Source organism: Hypanus sabinus, chromosome 10 (assembly GCF_030144855.1).
Source record: "Hypanus sabinus isolate sHypSab1 chromosome 10, sHypSab1.hap1, whole genome shotgun sequence".
NCBI lineage: Eukaryota > Metazoa > Chordata > Chondrichthyes > Myliobatiformes > Dasyatidae > Hypanus > Hypanus sabinus.
In genome coordinates, this window is record NC_082715.1 from 81,104,971 (window position 1) to 81,128,707 (window position 23,737).

A 23,737-nucleotide genomic window follows, 5' to 3' on the forward strand; every position below is an offset into this window, starting at 1 on the left:
TAATATTTGTTAATTTATTTGTGATTATATTTCTTTATGTGCTGCTTAGTCTGGAAGGATATTGTCTTGATTGATGCTGTACATGTGTACAGTTATATGGCATTAAGCTTGAACCTGGTCATACTCTGTTCTCACTACTACTGTTGGGCATGAGGTACAAGAGCCTTAGGTCACACACAGCTAGGTTCAGGGACAGATATTGTCCTGCAACAATGAGGCTTCTGAACCAGCATGGAAAACTTCACTCAGCTCAACTCTGAACTGAATCCTCAACCTGCAGACTTACTTTCCAGGGCACTACAACTCATGTTCTGAGTATTACTTATTTGTTTGTTTGTTTGTTTATTTATTGCACAATTTGTCTTCTTTTCTAGAGCCATAGACTTGTAGAACACTACAGCTCAGATAAAGGCTATTCGGCCCAAATAGTCAGTGCCAAACAATTAATTTGCCTAGTTACATCAACCTGCACCCTAACCATATCCCTGTGCCCTCTCACATCCATGTACCTATCCAAATTTCTCTTAAAGGTTGAAATTGACCCCAAATTCACCACTTGTGCTGGCATCTCATTCTGCACTCTCACCACCCTCTGAGTGAAGAAGTTCCCCAAATTCCCCTTAAGCATTTCACCATTCACCCTTCTCCTCCAGTTGTAGTCTTGCCCAGCTTCAGTGGAAAAAGCCTGCTTGCATTTATCCTATCTATACCCCTTATGATTTTGTATTCTTCTATCAAATCTCCCTCATTCAAGGGATTAAAATTCTAGCCTACTCAACCTTTACCTATAACTCACGTTCTCAAGTCCTGGCAGCATGCTTATAAGTTTCCTCTGTACTCTTTCATTATTATTCACATCTTTCCTGTTGGTACATGACCAAAACTGCACACAATACCCCAAATAGGCCTTAGCAACATGTTACACAATTTCAGTGTACCATCCAAACTCCTGTATTCTACACATTGATTTATGAAGGCCAGTGTGCAAAAAACTCTCTCTACGACCCTGTCTATCTGTGACACCACTTTCAAGGAATTATGAATCTCTATTCTCAGATCCCTCTGTTCTACTGCATTCCTCAGTGCCCTACTGCTCATCGTGTAAGACCTACTCTGATTGATTCTCCCAAAGTGCAACATCTCACATTTGTCTGCATTAAATTACATCTGCCATTTTACCTCCCATTTTTCCAGCTGGTTCGGATCCCACTGCAAGCTTTGATAATTTTCCCTGCTGCCCACTATCCCCCAATCTTGGTGTCATCTGCAAATTAGTTGATCCAGTTTACCATATTATCATTCAGATCATTGAAATAGATGACAAACAACAATGGACCCAGCACCGATCCCAGTGATACATCACTAGTCACAGTCCTCCAGTTAGAGAGGCAACCATCTAGCACCACATTCTGGCTTCTTCCTTGAAGCCAATATATAATCCAGTTTACTACCCCATCTTGAATGCCAAGCACTGAACCTTATTGAGCAACCTCCCATGTGGGATCTTGTTAAATGCCTTGCTAAAGTCCATGTAGACAACATCTACTGCCTTGGCTTCATCAACTTTCCTGGTAACTCTTTGATTGGTTAGATACAACTTACCACACACAAAGTCATGTTGACTATCACTAACCAGTGCCTGACTATCCAAATATTCATATATCCAATCCTTTAGAACACCTTCCAAAAGCTTATCCATTACTGACGTCAGGCCCACCGAACTCTAGTTTCCTTGCTTATTCTTAGAGCTTTTCTTAAACAACGGAACAGCATTAGCTATCATCTAATCTTCCAGCGCCTCACTTTGGCTAAGTAGGTTTTAAATGTCTCCACTAGTGCAATTCTCTGCACATCAGTTTCTGCACTTGCCTCCCACAGGGTCTGAGGGAACACCTTGTCAGGCCCTGGGGATTTATCCACCTTAACTTATCTCAAAACAGCAATTCCTCTGTAATTTGTATAGGGTCCATGACCTGCTTCATTGTCTCTCTTCTATAAACTCGGTGTCTGTTTCCCGAGTAAATACTGATGCAAAAAGTCCATTTAAGATCATACCCATCTCTTTAGACTCCGTGCATAGATTACCGCTGTGATCTTCCAGAGGACCAATTTTGCCCCTTGCTATCCCTTTGCTCTTAATATATCTGTGGAAGCTCTTAGGATTCTCCTTCACCGTGTCTGCTGGAGCAAATGCATATCATCTTTTAGCCCTCCTGGTTTCCTTCTTAAGTGTTCTCTTGCATTTCTTACACTCCTCGAGTACCTCATTTGTTCCTTACTGCCTATACCTGCTAAGCACTTCCTTTTTCTTAATTAGGGTCTCAGTATCTCTCAAAAATAAGGTTCCCGAAATCTGTTATCCTTGTCTTTCATTCTGACTGGAACTTACAAACTCTTTTTTTAATTGTTTTTTTTATGCATTTTCTACATCACTACAGATAGGAAAAAACCCCAAACCAAAATGAAGAAAATTAATACAGTGCAAAAATAAACATACAATAATAATATAATACAAAAAAGATAATTGAGAAAGCACCCAAATTGAAGTCATGTAAAGTTAGTATCCTCCCCAAGCCCCGCAACAAAAAAAAACTCCAGACCAACCACAACACAATATAGAGAATATAAATCAGGACATTCAAACCCCCAAAACTGTAAATACACTTGAAAACAGAAGATAATAATGCCTACTACCAAAAAAAAAAGAGCTGAAAGCAAGGGACCGAAAAAAAAACCTTAATTAAGAGGAAGGTTATGAAAGTACTCAATAAAAGGTCCCCAGACCTTATGGAACTTTATATCCGAATTAAGAACTGAATAATGAATTTTTTCAAGGTCTGAGCAGGACATAATATCATTAAGCCATTGAGCATGCGTGGGCATCTCTCCATCTAAGGAGGATTAAACGTCTAGCCAGGAGAGAAGCAAAAGATAATATTCGACACTTAGTCGAACTCAAACATATATCTGTCTCACCCAAAAAAACAAACAAAGCAATTAAAGGGTTAGGTTCTAGGTGGTGATTCAGAATATAGGATAAAGTTATGAAGACATCTTTCCAAAATTTCTCTAAGCTAGGACAGGACCAGTACATATGAATAAGAGAGGCCTCGCCCCTTTTGCATTTATCACAAAGAGGACTAATATTAGGATAAAATCGAGATAATTTAGATTTAGACATATGGGCTCTATGAACAATCTTAAACTGTAAAAGGCAATGGCGAGCACAAAGAGAGGTTGAATTAACCGATTTGAGAATCGAGTCCCAAGTCTCATCAGATAAAGAGATATTTAAATCATGCTCCAAAGCCATCCTAATTTTATCCACAGGGGCACACCGTAAGAATGCTAATTTATCACGAATAAATGATATTAAACCTTTACCTAGTGGATTAATAGAAAGAAAGAAATCCATAACATTTTTCGCAGGTATTTCAGGGAAGTTAGGAATTAAAGGATAAATAAAGTGTCTAATTTGGAGATATCTAAAAAAATGGGCATTAGGCAGATTGAACAGCAGAGAGCTGTTGAAAAGATGCGAAGCAATTATCAATAAAAAGATCTTCAAAATGTCTAATGCCCTTCCTATACCAATTTTGGAATGTTGAATCATACATAGTAGGTAAAAAAAAGGTGATTATGTAAGATAGGACGAGAAGAGGAAAAACCATAGAAACCATAAAATTTCCTAAACTGAGCCCATATTCGCAAAGTGTGTCTAACAAGAGGATTAACAATTAATCTAGACCAACTACTAGGGAGTACAGAGCCAAGAAGTGCAGAAATAGATAAATCTTTAGTGGAACTCAACTCCATTGCCACCCAATTAGGGCACTCGGGTTGGCCATGGAAAAAAGACCAAAAGGTAACACAACGTATATTGGCTGCCCAATAATATAAATGAAAGTTAGGTAAGGCCATGCCACCCTCTCTTAGATTTTTGGAGATAAACTTTATTAATTCTGGAATGCTTATTCTTCCACAGATATGACAAAATAGTAGAGTCTAAGGAATCAAAAAAAGTTTTAGGAATAAAATTGGGATTGATTGAAATAAATATAAAAATTTAGGGAGAACATACATTTTAACAACATTAATACGACCTACCAAAGACATAGATAGAGGTGACCATTGTGACAGACTCTGTTTTGTAGTATATAAAAGATCGGCAAAATTTTCATAAAAAGGATCTTTAAACTTCCTTGTAACTGTAATCCCAAGATAAGTAAATTGATTATGAATTACTTTAAAAGGGGGGTCACGAAATGTTAATTCTTGTGCTTCTTTATTAATTGGGAAAAGTTCTCTCTTATGTAAATTAAGTTTATAGCCAGAAAACTGGCTAAACTGATCAAGAAGTGAGAACATTGGAGGTAAGGATGTAGACAGATTTGAAAGAAATAGTAATAAGTCATCAGCATAAAGAGAAACTTTATGCTCAACACCCCCCCCCCCCTCCAGATTCCGGTCAGTTCAGGACAGCTTCGAAATGCTATCGCCAAAGGTTCTATAACCAAATCAAAGGGAAAGGGACTTCAAGGGCATCCTTGACGGGTGCCATGTTTGAGGTTAAATAACTGGGATTTCTGAAAATTAGTCAAAACAGAGGCAGTAGGACACAGATACAGCAATTTGATCCAAGAGATAAAACCTTGACCAAAGTCAAATTTTTCTAAAACTGCAAAAAGGTAGTTCCACTCTATACGATCAAATGCTTTCTCCGCATCGAGGGAAATAACACATTCAGGAATCCCAGTTGAAGGTGAATATAAAATGTTAAATAAACGTCGAATATTAAAAAAAGGAAGACGGTTTTTAATAAAACCATTTTGATCATCAGAAATAATAGAGGGAATAACAGTTTCTAATCTATAAGCCAAAACTTTGGCCAAGATTTTAACATCAACATTAAGCAAAGAAATCGGCCTGTAGAGGAACACTCTGTTGAGTCTTTACCCTTTCTTAATAAAAGAATAATAGATGCCTCATTAAAAGAGGGTGGAAATTTACCATAATTAAACAAGTCAGATAATAGAGTAATTGAGGAGAAAAAAGTGAAGAGAATGATTTATAAAATTCTACGGGGAACCCATCAGGTCCAGGAGATTTCCCTGAAGACAATGCAGAAATTGCAAAAGATACTTCTTCTGATGATATAGGTGCATTAAGTTTGGCTTTAAAATCAGATGAAAGCGAAGGAATATTCAGATTATTTAAAAAAAGATCAACAGAAATATTCTCATTCAAAGATTCAGAGGAATAAAGTCGAGAGTAAAAATTTTTAAATACATCATTGATTTCTAAGTGATCTGATGTAAAATCTCCATTTTCCTTCCGGATCTTTGTAATATGTTGTTTAGCTTTAGAACGCCTCAGCTGATTAACTAGAAATTTACCAGATTTGTCACCATGAATATAAAAGTGACTCTTACTTTCAAGAAGTTGGCGTTCAACAGGTTGAATAGACAGAAGATTAAATTTAGTTTGAAGTTCTACATGCTTCTTGTATAATTCAGGGTTCTTAGTTTGAACATACAGTTGATCTAATTCTTTAATCTGATGAAACTTACAAACTCTGTACTTTCACATATTTGCTTTTGAAGGCCTCCCACTTAGCAAGTACACCTTTGCCAGAAAAGGACCTGTCCCAGTCCACATTTGCCAGATCTTTCTGTTACCATCAAAATTGACCTTTCTCCTTCAACCCAAGGATGAAACCTATTCTTTTCCATAATTACATTGAAACTAATGGCATTATGATCATTAGATGCTAAGTATTCCCCTACACAAACCTCTGTCACCTGCCCTTTCTCAGTCTCTAGTAGGAGATCTAGTATTGCTCTCTCTCTCTAGTTGGGACTTCTATGTACTGATTAAGGAAACTTCCCCGAACACATTTGACAAACTTTTTCCCAGCTCCTTTACAGCTGGGAGTCCCATTCAATAGGTGGAAAGTTAAAATTTCCTGCTATCACAGCCTTTTATTTCTTGCAATGATCTGGTTCACATCCCCCTGCAACTCTAGTTTAAACCACATCACCGAGTCCAGAACTAGTAAATCTTCCCACTAGGGTATTAGTCCCCCTCCAGTTCAGGTGCAAACCTTCTCTTCCATACAGGTCCCACCTTCCCTGGAAGAGAGCCCAGTGATCAAAAAATCTAAAGGAAGCTCTCCCTCCTGCACCAACTCCTTAGCCACTTGTTAAACCGTATAATCTTCCTATTTCTGCCCTCTCTAGCATGTGGTACATGTAGTAAACCTGAAATCACAACTCTGGGGTCCTGTTTAACTTAGCACCTAATTCCCTGAATTCACTTTACAGGATGACAGCTGTCTGCTGTGGACTCAGTCCAAGAAGTCCCTGACCCTGGCATACGGGGATCTTATTCTCATCTACAGAACCTCCTTTCTGTTTCCTAACCAATGAATTACCTATCATTACAGCTCATCAATTTTCCCCCTTCCCTTCTGAGCCACAGAGCCAGACTCAGTGCCAGAGACCCAACCGTTTTTCTGTTAGGTCATTTCCCCCCCCCCCCCCCAACCTACTGAATTCTTTCCAAAGCAATATATCTTTTGTTGAGGGGATCGCCTACAGGGCTGCCTATCCCTTCTCCCTCTCCTGACAGTACCTTATCCAGCACCTTGGGCGTAACTACTTTTTTTTTTGAAATAAGGTATCTTTGTACTGTTTCTGATTTTTTTTAAGTAAATGCAAAATAATGTTTTAGAATGTTGTGCTTGGCATACCGTAACTACTTTCTTGTATGTCCTGTTTATAGACCCCTCAGTCTCCCGAATGATCCGGAGATCATCCATTTCAAGCTCCAGCTCCTCAACGTGGTCTGATAGAAGCTGCAGCTGAATGCACTTCTTGCAGTTGCAGTTGTTAGGACACCAGAGTTTTCCCTGCCTTCCCACACCCTGTGAGAGGAGCATTGCAGTATCCTGTTTGGCATCCCCTCTGCTCTAAATGTGCAATAAGGAAGATATAAAGGACAAATAATGAAAAAGAAATTACCTAGGACCTACACTGCATCGATCAGCTAAAGTCACAACTCCCCACTCCAATACTAGCCCACTCACACAATGACTGCTCTGCCGAAACCTAACTTCTTTTTATTGACCCTTGCCTAGTGCCTAATTATGCACAATCCAATGTCTCCTCGGGAACTGTGGCACCCAAAATGTGCCAACGGTCCCCACTCGTTATTTTTAACTCTTCCTCTAGTCAATCCAGTGACTCTTCAGGACAGTGCTGTGCAAAGTATGTTGACTGCACTGCTCACTTCTTTTAACCTCTCTGTCCCTCTGTGCATTCCGATGACTTCTCGGGACTGAGGTGTGCAGGATGAGCATTTTGCACATTGGTTGTTTGTAAGTATTTGTATATGTATAGTTGTTCATAAATTTTACTGTATTTATTTTCCCATAAATGCCTGCAAGAAAATGATTCTTAAAATAGTATATGGTGACATATACATACTTTGATAATGAATTTTCTTTGAATTCTCAGAAGTTCAAAGCTCAAAGTATACTTATGTCACTATGTGCTACCCTGAAATTCATTTTCTAGCAAACATTCACAGAGAACAAAGAAATATAATGGAATCAATGAAAAACTACACACAAAAACTGATAAGCAGCCAAAGTACAAAAGAAGGTGAACTGTGCGAATACAATAAATAAATAAATAATGCTGAGCACTTGTGTCGTCTTTGGAAGTGAGACAATGGCTTGTGTTCAGTGATTAGTTCAGTGTTGAAGAGAGTGAAGTTATCCATGCTGGTTCAGGACCCTGATGACTGGAGGGTAATAACTGTTACTGAACCTGGTGAACCAAGGCTCCTGTACCTCCTTCCTGATGGTAGCAATGAGAAGAGAGCATGGCCCTAAAGGTGGGGATCCTTGATGATATATGCTGATTTCTTGACTTGACCTTGATCAATCAAATTTGTCTTTCTGTTTCCCAGGTGCAGAAACTGGGGCTGCAGATGTCATCCTTCACACAGTTTGCAGCTCTGCTGGATGTAGCTCAAGCTGCGAAAGCTATGGCTACAGTGGAGCCTGTCTGACAGACTGCCAAAGCCAGGAAGAAACAACAACTTCACTATCCAGTGCAACTTCATAACAAATGGTTCTTCGGACCTGCTGGTTCACTACCACAGCTTACACCTCTACTTCGCACCGTGGGCGTGTTTTAATCTGGGCCCCCCCCCCCCCGAAGTCAGAGCTGTGGTAAAATATTCATGAAGGTGGACTGCAGCTTGTAAATCTCTGAAGATTGCTTGTGCAATATTGGTATGGAGTTACTGAATGGTAATTCTTTCTTCTACTTGTAAATATCTGGAGATCTGAACAACATGTTGAGGTTACATTGTCTGCATCAGGCGAGTGCAATTTTTATTTTCACACATTACAAATATGATTGGAATCAAATCTCCAAACATGAAAACTGTGGTTATTTTATCAAGGGTTGAGAAAAATGTAAAGCATAATTGTAATTTCTGCTATATCAATGATTTACCAACATATTTAAATAAATTAACAAGGAAATCTGGAGAAATTTCTTGTCTGAGTAATGGTTTAATGCCAAATGTGGCTGAGCTATATAGTGGATAGGCATTTAAAATACTGAGGTGTTATTAAGGGAAGCTTCACTCAGTGGCCACTATATTAGTCCTAATAAAGTGGCCACCAGTGCATGTTCATGGTCTTCTACTGCTGTAGCACATCCACTTTAAGATTCGACATGTTATGTGTTTGAGATGCTCTTCTGCACATCGCTGTTATAATGCATGATTATTTGAGGTACTGTCACCTTCCTGTCAGCTTGAACCAGACTGGTCATTCTCCTCTGCCCTCTCATTAACAAGGCATTTTCACCCACAGAATTGCCACTCAGTGGATGCTTTTTGTTTCTTGCACCATTCTCTGTAAACTCTAGAGAGTGTTGTGCATGAAATTCCAGGAGATGACGGTTTCTGAGATAGTCAATCCACCCCTTCTGGCATCAAAAATCATTCCACGATCATAGTCATGTAAATCACATTTCTTCCCCCATCTGATGTTTGGTCTGAGCAACAACTGAACCTCTTGACCATGTCTGCATGTTTTTGTACATTGACTTTGTTGCCACATGATTAGATTTATTTTTACAAGACTGTTTAGTGTCTTTTTCACAGTTAGTGGATAAATATGATATTGTGGCGACCCATTTCCTGACGCATCCGAACCGACTCACAATTAGATAGCCTACGGGGGTTTGCGAGCACAGAGCTTTGGAGCCTCTGTGCCATGGGGGGCCGGTTGAGGGAGGCTTAAAAGTGAGGCTGAAGTTTTCGAATAAAGTTTTTTCCTTCGACTGCAGTTACCGACTCCGTGTCGTAATTTTAGCGCTGCGTGTAGCACACCGCTACAATTGGTGACCCCGACGGTCCAAACGATTTTTGGACCAGAAATGACCGATGCCGCCTCTGTTCATGCGGTTTCGTTGAAACTGCCGGATTTCTGGACACAGCGCCCGGACCTATGGTTCCAGCAAGCCGAAGCCCAATTCCACGTTTGCCAGATCACCTCAGAAGACACCCGCTACTACTACGTGGTGAGCTCCCTCGACCAGGACACAGTGGCCCAGGTCGCGGAGTTCGTACAGTCGCCCCCGGCAGACGGCAAGTACACGGAATTCAAAGCCCTGCTCCTCAGGACTTTCGGACTCACACAGCGCGAGCGGGCTGCCCGTTTACTGCACCTGGATGGCTTGGGCGACAGACCTCCATCGGGTTTAATGAGTGAGATGTTGTCTCTGGCCGACAGACACACATGCCTCATGTTTGAGCAGGCATTCCTGGAGCAGCTGCCCGAGGACATACGCCTGCTGCTGTCCGACGCGGCTTTCAGTGACCCCCGGAAGGTGGCAGCCCGGGTGGACTTGCTGTGGAACGCCAAAAAGGTGAGCGGGGCGTCCATCGCACAGATCTCCCAGCCACGCTCCCGGCAGCAAACCAGTCCAGGCCCGGCCGCAGAGCCCGCCAACACCCGGCCCACTGAACACTGGTGCTTCTACCACCAGCGGTGGGGCGCAGAAGCCCGCCGTTGTCGCCCGCCCTGCAAGTTCCCGGGAAACGCCAGGGCCAGCCGCCACTGATGGCTACGGCGGCTGGCCATCGGGATAGCCTCCTGTATGTGTGGGATAGAAGGTCGGGATGCCGGTTTTTGGTCGATACTGGGGCTGAGATCAGCGTTTTACCTCCGACGAGTTACGACACCCGCAGCAGGGCACCGGGTCCCCCCCTGAGGGCCGTGAATGGCAGCACAGTAAGGACCTATGGCACCCGTCAGGTGCAGCTACAGTTCGGCTCCAGCCAGTTCACGTGGGACTTCACACTGGCCGCCGTAGCCCAACTGCTTCTGGGTGCGGATTTTTTGCGGGCTCAGCCTACTGGTCGACCTGCCCAGGAAGAGACTGGTACACGCCGAGACCTTTCAGACGTTCTCCCTGGGTGCAGCCCAGTTGCCAGCCCCTCACCTCGGCTCCATCACGCTGTCCGACAACGACTTCACCAGGGTCCTGGCGGAGTTCCCATCGGTTCTGGCACCGCAGTTCACAGCGGCCATGCCCAGGCACGGCGTACAGCACCACATCCCGACCCAGGGACCACCCCTCCACGCCCGCGCTCGGCGGCTTCCCCCGGACAAGCTCCGACTGGCGAAGGAGGAGTTCCAGAGGATGGAGGAATTGGGGATCATCCGGCGGTCCGACAGCCCATGGGCCTCCCCCCTGCACATGGTGCCCAAAGCGACGGGGGCTGGAGACCGTGCGGCGACTACCGCAGGCTGAACGAGGCTACCACACCGGACCGCTACCCTGTGCTGCACATTCAGGACTTTGCAGCAAACCTGCACGGCGCACGGATCTTCTCCAAGGTAGACCTCGTCCGAGGGTACCATCAAATCCCGATGCATCCTGACGACGTCCCCAAAACGGCTCTCATCACCCCTTTCGGCCTTTTCGAGTTCCTCGGCATGCCGTTCGGCCTGAAGAATGCCGCACAGACGTTACAGCGGTTAATGGACGCGGTGGGACGGGACCTGGACTTCGCGTTCATCTATTTGGATGACATCCTCATAGCCAGCAGCAGTCGTCAGGAGCATCTGTCCCACCTCCGTCAACTCTGCGCCCGACTGAGTGAGTAAGGTCTTACAATCAACCCCGCCAAATGCCAGTTCGGACTCGATACCATTGACTTCCTGGGCCACAGGATTACTAAAGACGGGGCAACCCCTAGATGCGGTCCGCCTCTTTCCCCGACCCACCACGATCAAAGGCCTTCAGGAATTCGTAGGTATGGTCAATTTCTACCGCCGCTTCCTCCCTTCAGCTGCCCGGATCATACACCCCCTGTTCGCCCTGATGTCGGGTCCGAGCAAGGACATTACCTGGGACATTTCGTTCAAACGAAGGAAGCTTTGGCGAACGCCGCAATGCTAGTACATCCCAGAATGGACGCCCCTACTGCCCTCACAGTGGACACATCTAACACGGCAGTCGGTGGGGTGCTGGAGCAACTCATCGCAGGTCGCTGGCAACCCCTGGCGTTTTTCAGCAAACACCTGCGACCACCCGAGCTTAAGTACAGAACGGGAACTGTTGGTGCTCTACCTGGCAATCCGGCATTTCAGGTACTTCCTAGAAGGTCGGCCCTTCACCGCGTTCACGGACCACAAACCGCTTACCTTTGCTTTTACGAAAGCGTCCGACCCCTGGTCATCCCGCCAGCAACGCCACCTGTCCTACATCTCTGAATACACGACGGATGTCCGGCACGTCTCGGGAAGGACAATGTCGTGGCGGATGCGCTCTCTCGCCCTACCGTTCATGCCCTTTCCCAAGGGGTAGACTTTGAGGCACTGGCAGAGGCGCAGCAGGCAGATGAGGAGATTCTGAGTTACAGAACCGCAGTCTCCGGTTTGCAGCTCCAGGACCTCCCCATGGGCCCAGGTGAGAGGACCCTACTCTGTGACGTCGCCACCGGCCAGCCCCGTCCAGTCGTCCCGACAGCATGGCGGCGCCGTGTTTTCGACTCCATTCATAACTTGGCGCATCCCTCCATCCGGACAACTGTCCGGATGGTTTCCAGCAGGTTCGTTTGGCACGGACTCCTCAAACAGGTCAGTGAATGGGCCAAAACGTGCATGGTGCCAAAAACGTGCCAGACGGCCAAGGTGCAGCGGCACACCAAAGCCCCACCGCAGCAGTTCCATCCCGCCCACCGGCGTTTCGACCACATTTATGTGGATATCGTGGGCCCCCTGCCAGTGTTGCGCAGAGTGCGGCACCTCCTGACTATCGTGGACCGGTTCACAAGATGGCCAGAGGCGGTCCCGCTCACCGACACCACCTCCGAATCTTGCGTCCGAGCCCTGATCGCCACCTGGATATCTCGCTTTGGTGTACCAGCCCACATTACCTCCGACAGAGGCTCCCAGTTCACCTCCAGCCTGTGGTCAGCTATGGCCAGCCTTTTGGGGACTCAGCTGCACCACACAACTGCCTACCACCCACAGTCGAATGGGCTAGTGGAGCGTTTCCACCGTCACCTGAAGTCGGCCCTCATGGCCCGCCTGCGAGGAGCCAACTGGGCGGACGAGCTTCCCTGGGTCCTACTCGGCATCCGCACAGCGCCCAAGGACGACCTGCACGCCTCGTAGGCCGAGTTGGTATACGGTGCGCCCCTGGTCGTCCCCGGGGAGTTCCTACCAGCCCCAAGGGGGCAAGAGGAAGAACCCGCAGCAGTCCTGGGCAGACTATGCGAGAAGCTCGGTAACCTGGCCCCCATACCCACTTCACAGCACGGGCGGCACCCGACCTGCGTACCCAAAGACCTACAGAACTGTAAGTTTGTGTTTGTACGAAGGGGCGGGCATCGGCCGCCGCTGCAGCGGCCATACGAGGGGCCGTTTATGGTGCTCCGGAACAACGGGTCCACGTTCGTGCTGGACGTTGGGGGGAAAGAGGAGGTTTTCACGGTGGACCGCCTCAAACCGGCCCATGTGGACCTGGCGCAACCGGCTGAGTTTCCGGCGCCTCGGCGCAGAGGCCGACCTCCCAAGCAGGTTCTGGCCCAGACTGTGGACATTGGGGGGTGTATCGCCGGTTCTGGGGGGGGGGTTATGTGGTGACCCATTTCCTGGCGCATCCGAACCGACTCACAATTAGATAGCCTACGGGGGTTTGCAAGCACAGAGCTTTGGAGCCTCTGCGCCATGGGGGGGCCGGTTGAGGGAGGCTTAAAAGTGAGGCTGAAGTTTTCGAATAAAGTTTTTTCCTTCGACTGTAGTTACCGACTCCGTGTCGTAATTTTAGCGCTGCGTGTAGCACACCGCTACAATATCTCTAATACACATTTTTTCAGGTATTTACAAGTTAGGAATTTCTTACGTGATTTTTTACCAAATTACCCCTTGGCCTGCTCTTTAAATTTGGCTTATGTTATTTTTCAGTTTAATCCTTTTCAAAAACGATTGATAGCTATCATTTATAAACAGTTAATAAATGCCCACACATCGCCTAATGATAGGGTTCAACGTACCTGGGAAGTAGAACTTCAACATTCACTCTCAGATAACCAATGGAGTAAAATTTATTATTTAGTCAATAATTCATCTATCTGCACACGCCATATTTTAATTCAGTTTAAGATAGTACACAGGGCCCATATGTCCAAAGATAAATTGGCACATATTTTTCCGAATATAAGCCCTATTTGTGACAGATGTAACGCAGAAGTGGCTACTCTAACTCATATGTTTTGGTCATGTGTAAGTTTAAATAATTTTTGGAGAGATGGGTTTGGAATATTATCTAAAGTTATAGATATGGATGTTCAACCTAATCCACTTACAGCATTTTTTGGAATTATTCCAGAGGAAGCAAGCAAATTGTCTGCTTCCGCCCAACATGTGATAGCATTTTCAACTTTACTGACTAGGAGAGATATTTTGCTACACTGGAAAGAATCTAACTCACCTACTGTTTTCTGTTGGCTCTCCTCCATCAAGTTATGTTTAAGTTTGGAGAAAATTAGAAAACGGATATTTGATACATCCTTTGATTTTAAATAAGTCTGACGACCGTTTATTCAATATTTTCACATGATTTAATTTATCTTTATTTATTTACTTTTTTTAATTCTCTTTGGAGAATATCCTTATCCATGAAGGTTTGGAAATGACTGGAAAGATGTGTTTTTTTTTTCTCTCTTTCTTTTAAAAGCTTATCCTCAATTGGACTGCCCAATCTTTCTTTTTCTTTCTTTTCTTTCTCTTTTTTTTTGTTTCAGTTTAGTTAGTGGGGTTTTTCTTTCTCTATTAATAAAATTTCCAATCTTTTTTTTACGATTGCCATGAGTTGTAATTTCTTTCTGACTATTGTATATATAACAGCATAATACATTACCTATTTGATTTTGATATTATATACTTCCTGATTTTACTATTGCTGTTTATGTCTTTTATATTATCTATCTGTTAAACTCCTCTTTCAATTTGTATATTTATTTGAAAATCAATAAAAAAGATTGAAAAATGAAATAAAATGAATGATTAGCTGTTTAGATAATTGCATTAATAAGCAGATATACCTATCAAGTCAAGTCTTTTGTTGTCATTTTACTACGTACATGTAGGTTTCAATTGGTACATTTAGTGTCAAAAAATGTATATAATATACGACCTGAAATTCTTTTTCACATATATAATGTATATAACCATATAATGTACAGGTTGACCTTTTATAATCCGGCACCATTGGGACCTGAGGAGTGCCGGATTAGTGAAAATGCTGAATTACAGAAGGATCACATTAAGCAATAGCTGACCGCCTCATCATACCTTTAAAATATCATGTAAATCAGTACGTTAGATAATAACAAAACAGAAATATTGAATGAGTAGCAAGTGAAATTTTAATAAAGTATTAATCTGTATAGGCACAGATAACTTATACAGAACTGTTGAGCACTTCTTCTAAAGGGAGAGGTTTAATATACCTTCAGGCAAAGTTACATGTCTGCAAGTGTGGGGTTGTCAGGATCATCAACATCTTCATCTTGAAAAATGAGTGAAGCATCAGGAACTGGTCCTGAAACTGGCACAACAGTTTCTTCAAAAACCGTTGTTGATGGTGGCAGCACATCTGGATGAGCAGAAGCAGAAGTCGGAGAAAGGAGGTCTTCTATACGTTACATTTCATGCGACCGCCAGCCGGCTGGGGATTTGGCACTAGGCTGTTCCCTCTTCACTTGCAGTTACTGAGGGAATCCTTGTTAGTTTCTTTTCCTCCACTTAGTAATATGCTTAAATTCAGCGGGTCGCCACGTCTGATCTGAGATTGTAGGCAGAAGAGAATGGAGCGCCGGCCTGGTGACACTGGAGGGCAGTGCGTGACTGCTGGCAGGCGGGTGAGAAGGCGGACCGACCCAGCATGCTAATGATATTAATAAGTGCTGGAAAACTAGCAGGAATCACCTGTCTGTGCTTACAAGAGCGCGCCAACATGTGAACAGATCTAGCACAACCAAAATAACGTGTAGCAGATTGGTACGGTGGCCTGGGAAATTTGAAATTACAGTTGTGAGGAAAATTTGAAATCAGTGCCGGATTATCGAAGGAACCAGATTATTGGTAGTCGAATTAGTGAAGGTCGACTGTATATAGACGCGAGACAACGTTTCTTCAAACCAGGATTTAAAGCACAATAGTACACATAACACACGATAACTTATGAAGGTAACGATAAAATCTACAGATGGATCACACATAAATAACGAACTAAAGTGTATTGATAATAAATTTTGGAAGGTACAGAACAGATTAAGAAAAAATGCATTGAGCGTATGCTATGTAATTCTAGCTAATATTAAAAACAGTTACTGTATAACTGGAAAAAAATGAAAAAACACAAAATGCTGGCAGAACTCAGCAGGCCAGACAGCATCTATGGGAGGAGGTAATAATGACGTTTCAGGCCGAAACCCTTCCATCAGGAGTGAAGTAACATGGGATGGTCGAGGGGGGAATAAGAAGTGGGGGGAGGGATAAAGTAGAGAACTGGGAAGTGATAGGCTGGAGGGAAATGGGCTATGGGAAATAAAAGAGAAAGAAAGGTTGGGTCGGGGGGGAGAGATTATAGTGAGGGGGGGAAAAGAGAAAGAGAACCAGACTAAAATAATAGTTAGGGATTGGGGTAAGGGTGGGGGGCAGGGGTATCAACGGAGGTCAGTGAGTTGGATATTCATGCCAGCAGGAAGGCGGCTACCTAGGCAGGAGATAAGGTATTGCTCCATCGACCTGTGTGTGGCCTCATCTTGACGGTAGAGGAGGCCATGGACAGACATATCGGAGTGGGAGCGGTCTGTGGAATTGAAGTGTGTGGCCACAGGGAGATCCCGCCACCGCTGGAGGACCGAGCACCAGTGTTCGGCGAAACGGTCTCCCAGTCTGCGGCAGGTCTCCCCAATGTATAAATGGCCACATCTTTTGTGTTATTTATTTCCGGCATCTGCAGATTCACTCGTGTTTACTGTATAACTGGGATCGGCTGGAAGAGAAGGTTTTGAAATTGGGCATTGTAGCAACTAAAAACTGCAGGCTGCCCCTAGTGGAGTTAGCCCAAAGCTGTCCTAGTTACAAGGTGAATTGTGTATAGCCCTGAGTGGGACAGAGCCATCCAGTCCCTACGTTCTGACTCTTATGAAGCCTACCAAGCAGCAATGGAGGAACAGAGGTCACAGGCAGTATGACACTTAGTGCTGTCAGCTGTAGGGTGGCAAAGGTCAAACACTTCCGGGACCCAAATGTCTGATAGGTTAAGCTCCCTGTTATAGCAAACTGAAACAACCAACATCTATTGGTCAGCTAACAACGATTCCCAAGCTGACCTCCACTGATTGGTCTTTCACTATCAATATCTTGAATATTCTGGGGTAAACTATTTAAATAGTTATTCTTTGGGATGTAATGTTGAATTCTGAGATTTTTGTAGTTGTGTGGTTTTACTGAATAAAGTTTTATTTTGAGTTCCAGCTTTGTCTATCTCCTGGCTTTGGGTCTCAGTAGTTATAGGCAAGTGAACACAACAAATTGGCGATGAGGTCCTATTTATATTGACGTGGCAATTTCAGCAGAAGATTTGCATGCAATTCAGCAACAGCAGCAAGCTCAATTTGAGCCGGCCTAGCTGAAGTTTAACCAGCTTTACCAGCAGGTTATTAGTGAGTCTAGAACTCAAATGAGTCAGTTGTTGCATCCATTCCCAACTTCCAGTTCGAATCTGTTATGTTTGAATCATGGTATGAAGATATAATTCTAGGTTGAGTTCCTCAGTAAAGCCAACTCGTGGAAGACACATACTTTGCTCCAAAAATTGGGTACTGCTAAACGTGAGCTCCCTTTGAACTTTGTCTGCCTAAGAATCGTCGTGGCTTATCATTTGAGGAAACTGTCCAAAAACTAACAAATTCTGTTTATGCCCCTCCTCCCCTTCTTACCCCATCCCTGATGTATTTAGTTTTTCCCCCTCCCCTTTTTTTCTCTCTGCCCATCACTGCCTGTTTTCCATCTCCCTCTGGTGCTCCCCTCCCCCTTTTTTCCTCCCTAGGCCTCCCATCTGATGCACCATCAATAACTCTCTCTGAGACATGAGGTGAGATATCAGCTTTATTGACTGGAAGAAAGAACAAGCAGTAGCTGACCACCATACTACATCCTGGAGAATGAGGCCGGGCTCAGGCTACACAACCCACCCGGATGTCTGTGGAATATGACCCATAAGCCAAAGTGATCCTCTGGCTTACCGGCCGTGTCACAAGTCCGCAGCGTTGCACTGTGTCCAGGTCAATAAAACTCTCAGTGCTGCCCGTGTCAAACAGGCAGCTAGTCCTGTGCCCCTCCACCAGGATGTCCATCATTGACCTTGCAAGCTGGCGTGGGGCTCTTTGGTCAAGGGTTATGGTGGCCAGAGTTGAACTGCCGTCTTGGTGCCCGGCAAGCACTGGTGGGTAGGGGGCGGGGCATGTAGGCGCCGACAAAGATGGCCGCCCCCATCCGGGCACGCAAAATGGCGGCCCCCATGCCTCGCACGAGGTGGGCAGGCAAGATGGCAGCCCCCATGCCTCACACGAGGTGGGCAGGCAAGATGGCGGCCCCCATGCCTCACACGCAGCGCTGCCCAACCCTGCTCGTGGTTTAGACTTACAGACCTTGGCGAAATGGCCTTTCTTCCCACAGCTGGAGCAGGTAGCTTCTCGGGCTGGGCAGCGTTTTTGGGGGTGCTTGTCGAGTCCGCAGAAGTAACACTGTGCGGGCTTGTGACTGGCAGCAGCTGTGGTCGGGGAGTTCGTGGAATCGCGACTGGCAGCAGCGTTGGCGAATTCGCTCGTGGGAACCAGTGGCGGCGGGGTCTGAGGTGTCCACAGAACCGGCGGGGGATTGCGCGGCTGGACAGCATCAGCGTTGTGCAGAGCAGCCTCCAGCGTGTCGGCCGTCTCGATTGCCGAGCTTAAGGTAAGATCGGCATTTTCCAGCAGCCACTGACGCACATACACTGACCTCAGTCCCGTCACAAAGGCGTCTCGTACTAGCAGCTCCGCATGCTGTTCCGCCTTGAGTGTTTTACAGTCACAAGTCCGCACAAGTGTCTGTAGGGCTCGGAGAAACTCGGTGCTCGACTCTGCAGGCCGCTGTTGTCACGTAGCTAAGCAATGTCTTGCGTAGACGGTGTTCACCAGCCGCAGGTACTGTCTTTTGAGGGTGTCCAGTGCCCCTTTGTAGGTCGGCAGGCCTCTGATAAGTGAGTAAACTTTCGGGGTGACCCTCGAGAGGAGAATTCGGTGCATAACAACGGGTTCAGTTGCACGAACCTCCTCCAAGTATGATTGGAAGCATGCAAGCCAGAGTTCAAAGGCAAGATCTGCTTCAGGGTCTTGGGGGTCCAAATCCAATCTTTCTGGACATAAAACGCTTTCCATGTTTTAAAACTTCCAGTCAATAAAATTGATGTACCATCAATAACTCTCTCTGAGACGTGGTCGAGATATCGGCTTTTATTGACTGGAAGAAAGAACAAGCAGTAGCTGACCACCATACTACATCCTGGAGACTGAGGCCGGGCTCAGGCCTCAATCGCCTTTATACCAGGGTCTGTGGGAGGAGCCACAGGAGCAGTCAGCAGGGGGCGTGTCCAGACAGGTATATGTAGTTCACCACACCATCCCATGATCCTTTCCCTTCTCCAGCTTTGTATCCCTTTTGCTAATCACCTTTTCAGCTCTTAGCTTCACCCCACCCCCTCTGGTCTTCTCCTATCATTTTGAATTTCCCCCTCCCCCTCCTGCCTTCAAATCTCTTACTATCTTTCCTTTCAGTTAGTCCTGACGAACGGTCTCGGCCCGAAACGTCGACAGTGCTTCTTCCTATAGATGTTGCCTGGCCTGCTATGCTCCACCAGCATTTTGTGTGTGTTGCTTGAATTCCCAGCATCTGCAGATTTCCTCGTGTTCTCTTCAGTGTTTGCTGCCGTTGTTTAAAACTCATTAAACATGCCGATTATTTCATCCCATATGCCAATGTCATCATTCATGAATGTGAAAAGTTCAAGCTGGGTAACGTGACTGAAACACAGTTCAATTTGCAGACTTCAGGCACTTGTAGACATTCACAAATGCCTCATGGCCGGACTGGAGCAAGACCCTGATAGGACTCTACAAGCTGTCTGTCACTCAAGAATGTCAACATTTGGTCAACCTGAAACACAATTCAAACCTGGTCAAACAGAGCCATGTCAATTCAGTTTCCAATGGCCCAGACATCATTATTCAGCAGGTCTCCACACAGCTTATTGGAACTGTGGTGCGTGACATATGTAAGAAACTGCCAATACAAGAAGCACATTTGCAGCAAATGCCAATGCTGTGGTTACAAAGAAAGCTTTTCCATCCTTCTCTGTCTTCTAGGCCAATGAAACACAAAGACAAGAACTTTCAAAATCTATCTAAAGCTACAAGGAGTTTAATGATCACGTTCAAAGTAGACCAGCCCCAGGAGGTGGTACATCAACATATTTATCAACAATCAGTTGGTCAAGCTACAACATGGTACAGCATCAGACATTACCATTATGTCCAAACACACATGGTGAGCACTTGGGCCCTCACCAGTCAAATCAACTGCAGTGTTTTGGGAGGAACCCTCCAGCTGATTGGCGAACTGTGCTGCCTGGCGAAGCTGAATGATAATCAAGTGGGGGGGGGGGGGTGTTACTAACAGACCAACAAGATCTGAACATCCTCGGCATTGACTGGATGAACAAGCTTGATCTCAGGAGCGCTGCTCTGCATGAGGCCTGTATGAAGACATTGGCTGTTCAAGTAATTCAGTGGACACCATACCATCATCAGTACGTGAGACCATGCCACAATAATTGCAAAAGCGCTGTGCAGCAGTGTTTCATAAAGGTTGAGGTTGCTGCACCAAACTGCAAGCAGAGCTCCATCTCCATCCAGACACAAACCATATGCAGCCTTACCAATCTTGGAGCAAGAGTTAGATTACCTACACAAGCTGTCAACTACTCACATTGGGCAGCTCCAACAGTCAAGAAAGCCAATGGTATGGTGAGATCGTGTACAGACTTCAGAACTAGTATCAAAATGGTCCTAAAGAGTCACTAGTACCCATTATCGATACCAGCAGATCTTTTTGCAAAATTAAACAGTAGTTGCTACTTTACGAAATTGGATTTGGCTGAAGACTACCTCCAGGTAAAAGCAGTGGAAAATTCACAGGAGCTTTTCACTACGTCTGCATGCAAGCAGCGTACTCAGTGCTCCATAGCAGCAAAGAATCCAAGGAGAGCTGACCCACAACTAGGCCCTCAGGCTACCATACTTGAGTACGTGTTGGTTTCACTGGCCCCATCAACGGGTGTACCTACCTTGTCCTGACTGTTGCCTGTTCCAAATGGACAGAAGAATTATCTATGAAGTCAATAACAATAGGGACTACCATTCAGCAGCTGCTGCAAATCTTTAGCCACTTTGGGATGCCAGAAATGCTTGTTTCTGCCAACAGCACTCAAATCAGTTCACAACACTTTGCTGCATTCTGTCAGAACAGCAGAATCAACCACATCTGCTCACCCCCATACCATCCACAGTCCAATGACCAAATAGCGGGAGGTTTGTGGATACCTTCAAACAGTTGTGGTCACTTCTGAAATCAACGGAGGAGCATTAGCTGAGTCTCGAAACACATCTCTGCTGTCATATTGAATTATGCTGCATCCAGGCCTGGGGGTGGGGGGTGGATTTCTCCAGCTGAAGCACTTTTAGGAAGAAAATTGTGCACAGGTTGGATGCAATGCTGCCACAATCTCCAACATCCAAGACAGCAGATGGTCAGGTGCATAAAGCCAGCCACAGGCCTTCATCAGCAAATGAAGTCATTCAAGCCTGGAGCTGCAGAGTGGGGCATTCAGTATTACAATGGGCAAGGCTCCTGTCAAGTGAATGGGGAAAGTGCTCTATGAAGTTATCGTAGACGGACATCACTGGCATTGTTACATCAAACATTTGCAGCCATGTGCTCTCGAAGGCACAAGTTCATTGGGAAAATCATCAAACATAGAGCTGGACCTTCAAACAGGGTTTGATTTACCCAGACTATACCAACCACCAGCACCACAACAAGAAAGCGACAGCCTGCAACCACTAAGAAAGACTGATCGCCAAGTCAACCCCCAGCTCAAATCCTACAGGTAATCATCTTCAAGAGGGAGGTGTTCTGGCGAGCCTATTGGTCAGCTGACAAGCAATTCCAAGCTAATGTTTACTGATTGGTCATTATTCCTATCAATGTTTCAAATGTTGGGTAAACTACTTAAATAGTTGTGCTTTGGGATATACAGATGAGATTTGAAATTTTTATAGTTGCATTGTTTTACTGAATTAAGATTTATTTAAAGTTCCAGCTTTCTTCTATTTCCTGGCTTTGGGTCTCATTAGAGGTTAGGGGCACACAAAACACTTCTGTTGCCACATGCACACTCTTTGTGTCCCTTCAGCTCTTAAGCGAAATGATCTGGAATTATAATCTTTCTGGTTTTATTGTTTTACGCAGCTGTTTTTGAAAGTTTCTCCCATCTGGGGTTAATGTTGAGTTGTCCATCAGTGGATATTGACTTGAAATCAGCACAAAGTCCCAGCCTACAATCCAGCTAATGTAATATATAAGGGGCTAAACACCATAGCTTGACAACCGTGTGGGGAATAGGAGTTGCTCTTCAGTACCTGTGATCTTGTAACCTGCAGCTTTGGTCCTGGTTTTGGTCCAGCATCAAACTGGCCAGCTATGCAGGGGTGCAAAAAGACACTGTGAATTTCAGCTTCTGAGCAGAGGGCCTCGAAATCATCAGATCCTCTTCACTCCAAGACATTGTGCTTGACTCTTAAATGTGATTTGAAATCCTTCTTTCACGGCTAGTTGGGGAAAGTTAACAAACTTTGACTTCTCTAACATCTGATAATTTTTCCCACCTCCCCTTTCTCTTTCCATTCCCCATTCTGGATACTTTCTCTTCCCCACACCTGCCCATCACCTCCCCCTGGTGTCCCTACCCCTTCCCTTTGTCATATGTTCCACTGTCCTCTCCTATCATTTTCCTTCACCTCCTAGCTTCACTTCATCTGTCCCCCCCCACCCCCCGCACCTTCCAATTCTGGCTTCTGCTCCTGACGAAGAGACTTGGCCTGAAAAGTCTGTAGTTTATTCCTGTCCACAAGGTGCTGGCTGAATTCCTGCAGCATTTTGTATGTGTTGCTCATAATTCCCAGCATAAGACATTCAGTCCACTGAGTCCGCTCTGCCATTTGATCACGGCTGATCCCTATCAATCACATTCTCCTACCTTCTCCCCGTAACCTTTGAAACACTTACTAAACAAGAACCTTTTAACCTCTGCTTTCAATAGAAACAATAGTTTTTGGCCTCCACGGCTGTCTGTAGCAATGAATTTCACAGATTCACCACCCTCTGACTGCAGAATCTCTTGTGTTTATGAAATGCTGGCCTTGCCAGCAATGACCATGTCCCAGAAAAAAAAATCAAAACAAAACCCTTCAACGTATTCCACAAGGTCAGTCCCTGAAAATTGACAACTCCTGCCCTACATCGCTCTCCCTCCTCCACCATACCTCCAGACTCTTCCTCTGCATTATCAAATCCTCCACTGATTTAGTGTTGAAATGATTGGATTTGGATGTAGGAAGGCTTCCAAGATTGTATTTTCTCTCTGTCTAATGCAGTTAACTGATGATCTGATGTCTCAAGATTTTAATTACAATGGCCAAATAGGTACATTGATGCTGCTTGTTCAGCGCCTTTCTGGAGCCCTTGTTTATGCTTAAGTGATGTTGAGTTTTACATGTTTGGAGGATGATGTTTAAGGCAGTTTCTGAGGTACCAATAGGATTAATTTAGCTTTATGGTGCTCCTTCCAAGGAAATTCCTCCAAATCATAGACACTAACATAAGTATATATCTTTTCCTCTGGTGCCCCTCCCCTTCCTTTTCTCCCATGTCAGTCTCCTATCCAATTCCTTCTTCTTCAGCCCTTTACCTTTTCCGCCCATTACTTCTCAGATTCTCACTTTATTTCCCCCTTTCCTACCCACCTTCCCC

At 45.0% G+C, this 23,737-nt stretch overlaps 1 protein-coding gene across 1 annotated transcript in view; it reads left to right on the forward strand.

Moving 5' to 3' along the window:
• cog2 (component of oligomeric golgi complex 2) overlaps positions 1–9,370 on the forward strand; it is a 67,326-nt gene extending 57,956 nt beyond the window's left edge. Inside the window, exon 18 of the mRNA XM_059982219.1 lies at positions 7,975–9,370. Coding sequence (XP_059838202.1) covers positions 7,975–8,076 — 102 coding nt within the window. The 3' untranslated portion in view covers positions 8,077–9,370. The remainder of the gene's footprint in view (positions 1–7,974) is intronic.
• The last annotated feature ends 14,367 nt before the right edge of the window (positions 9,371–23,737 follow it).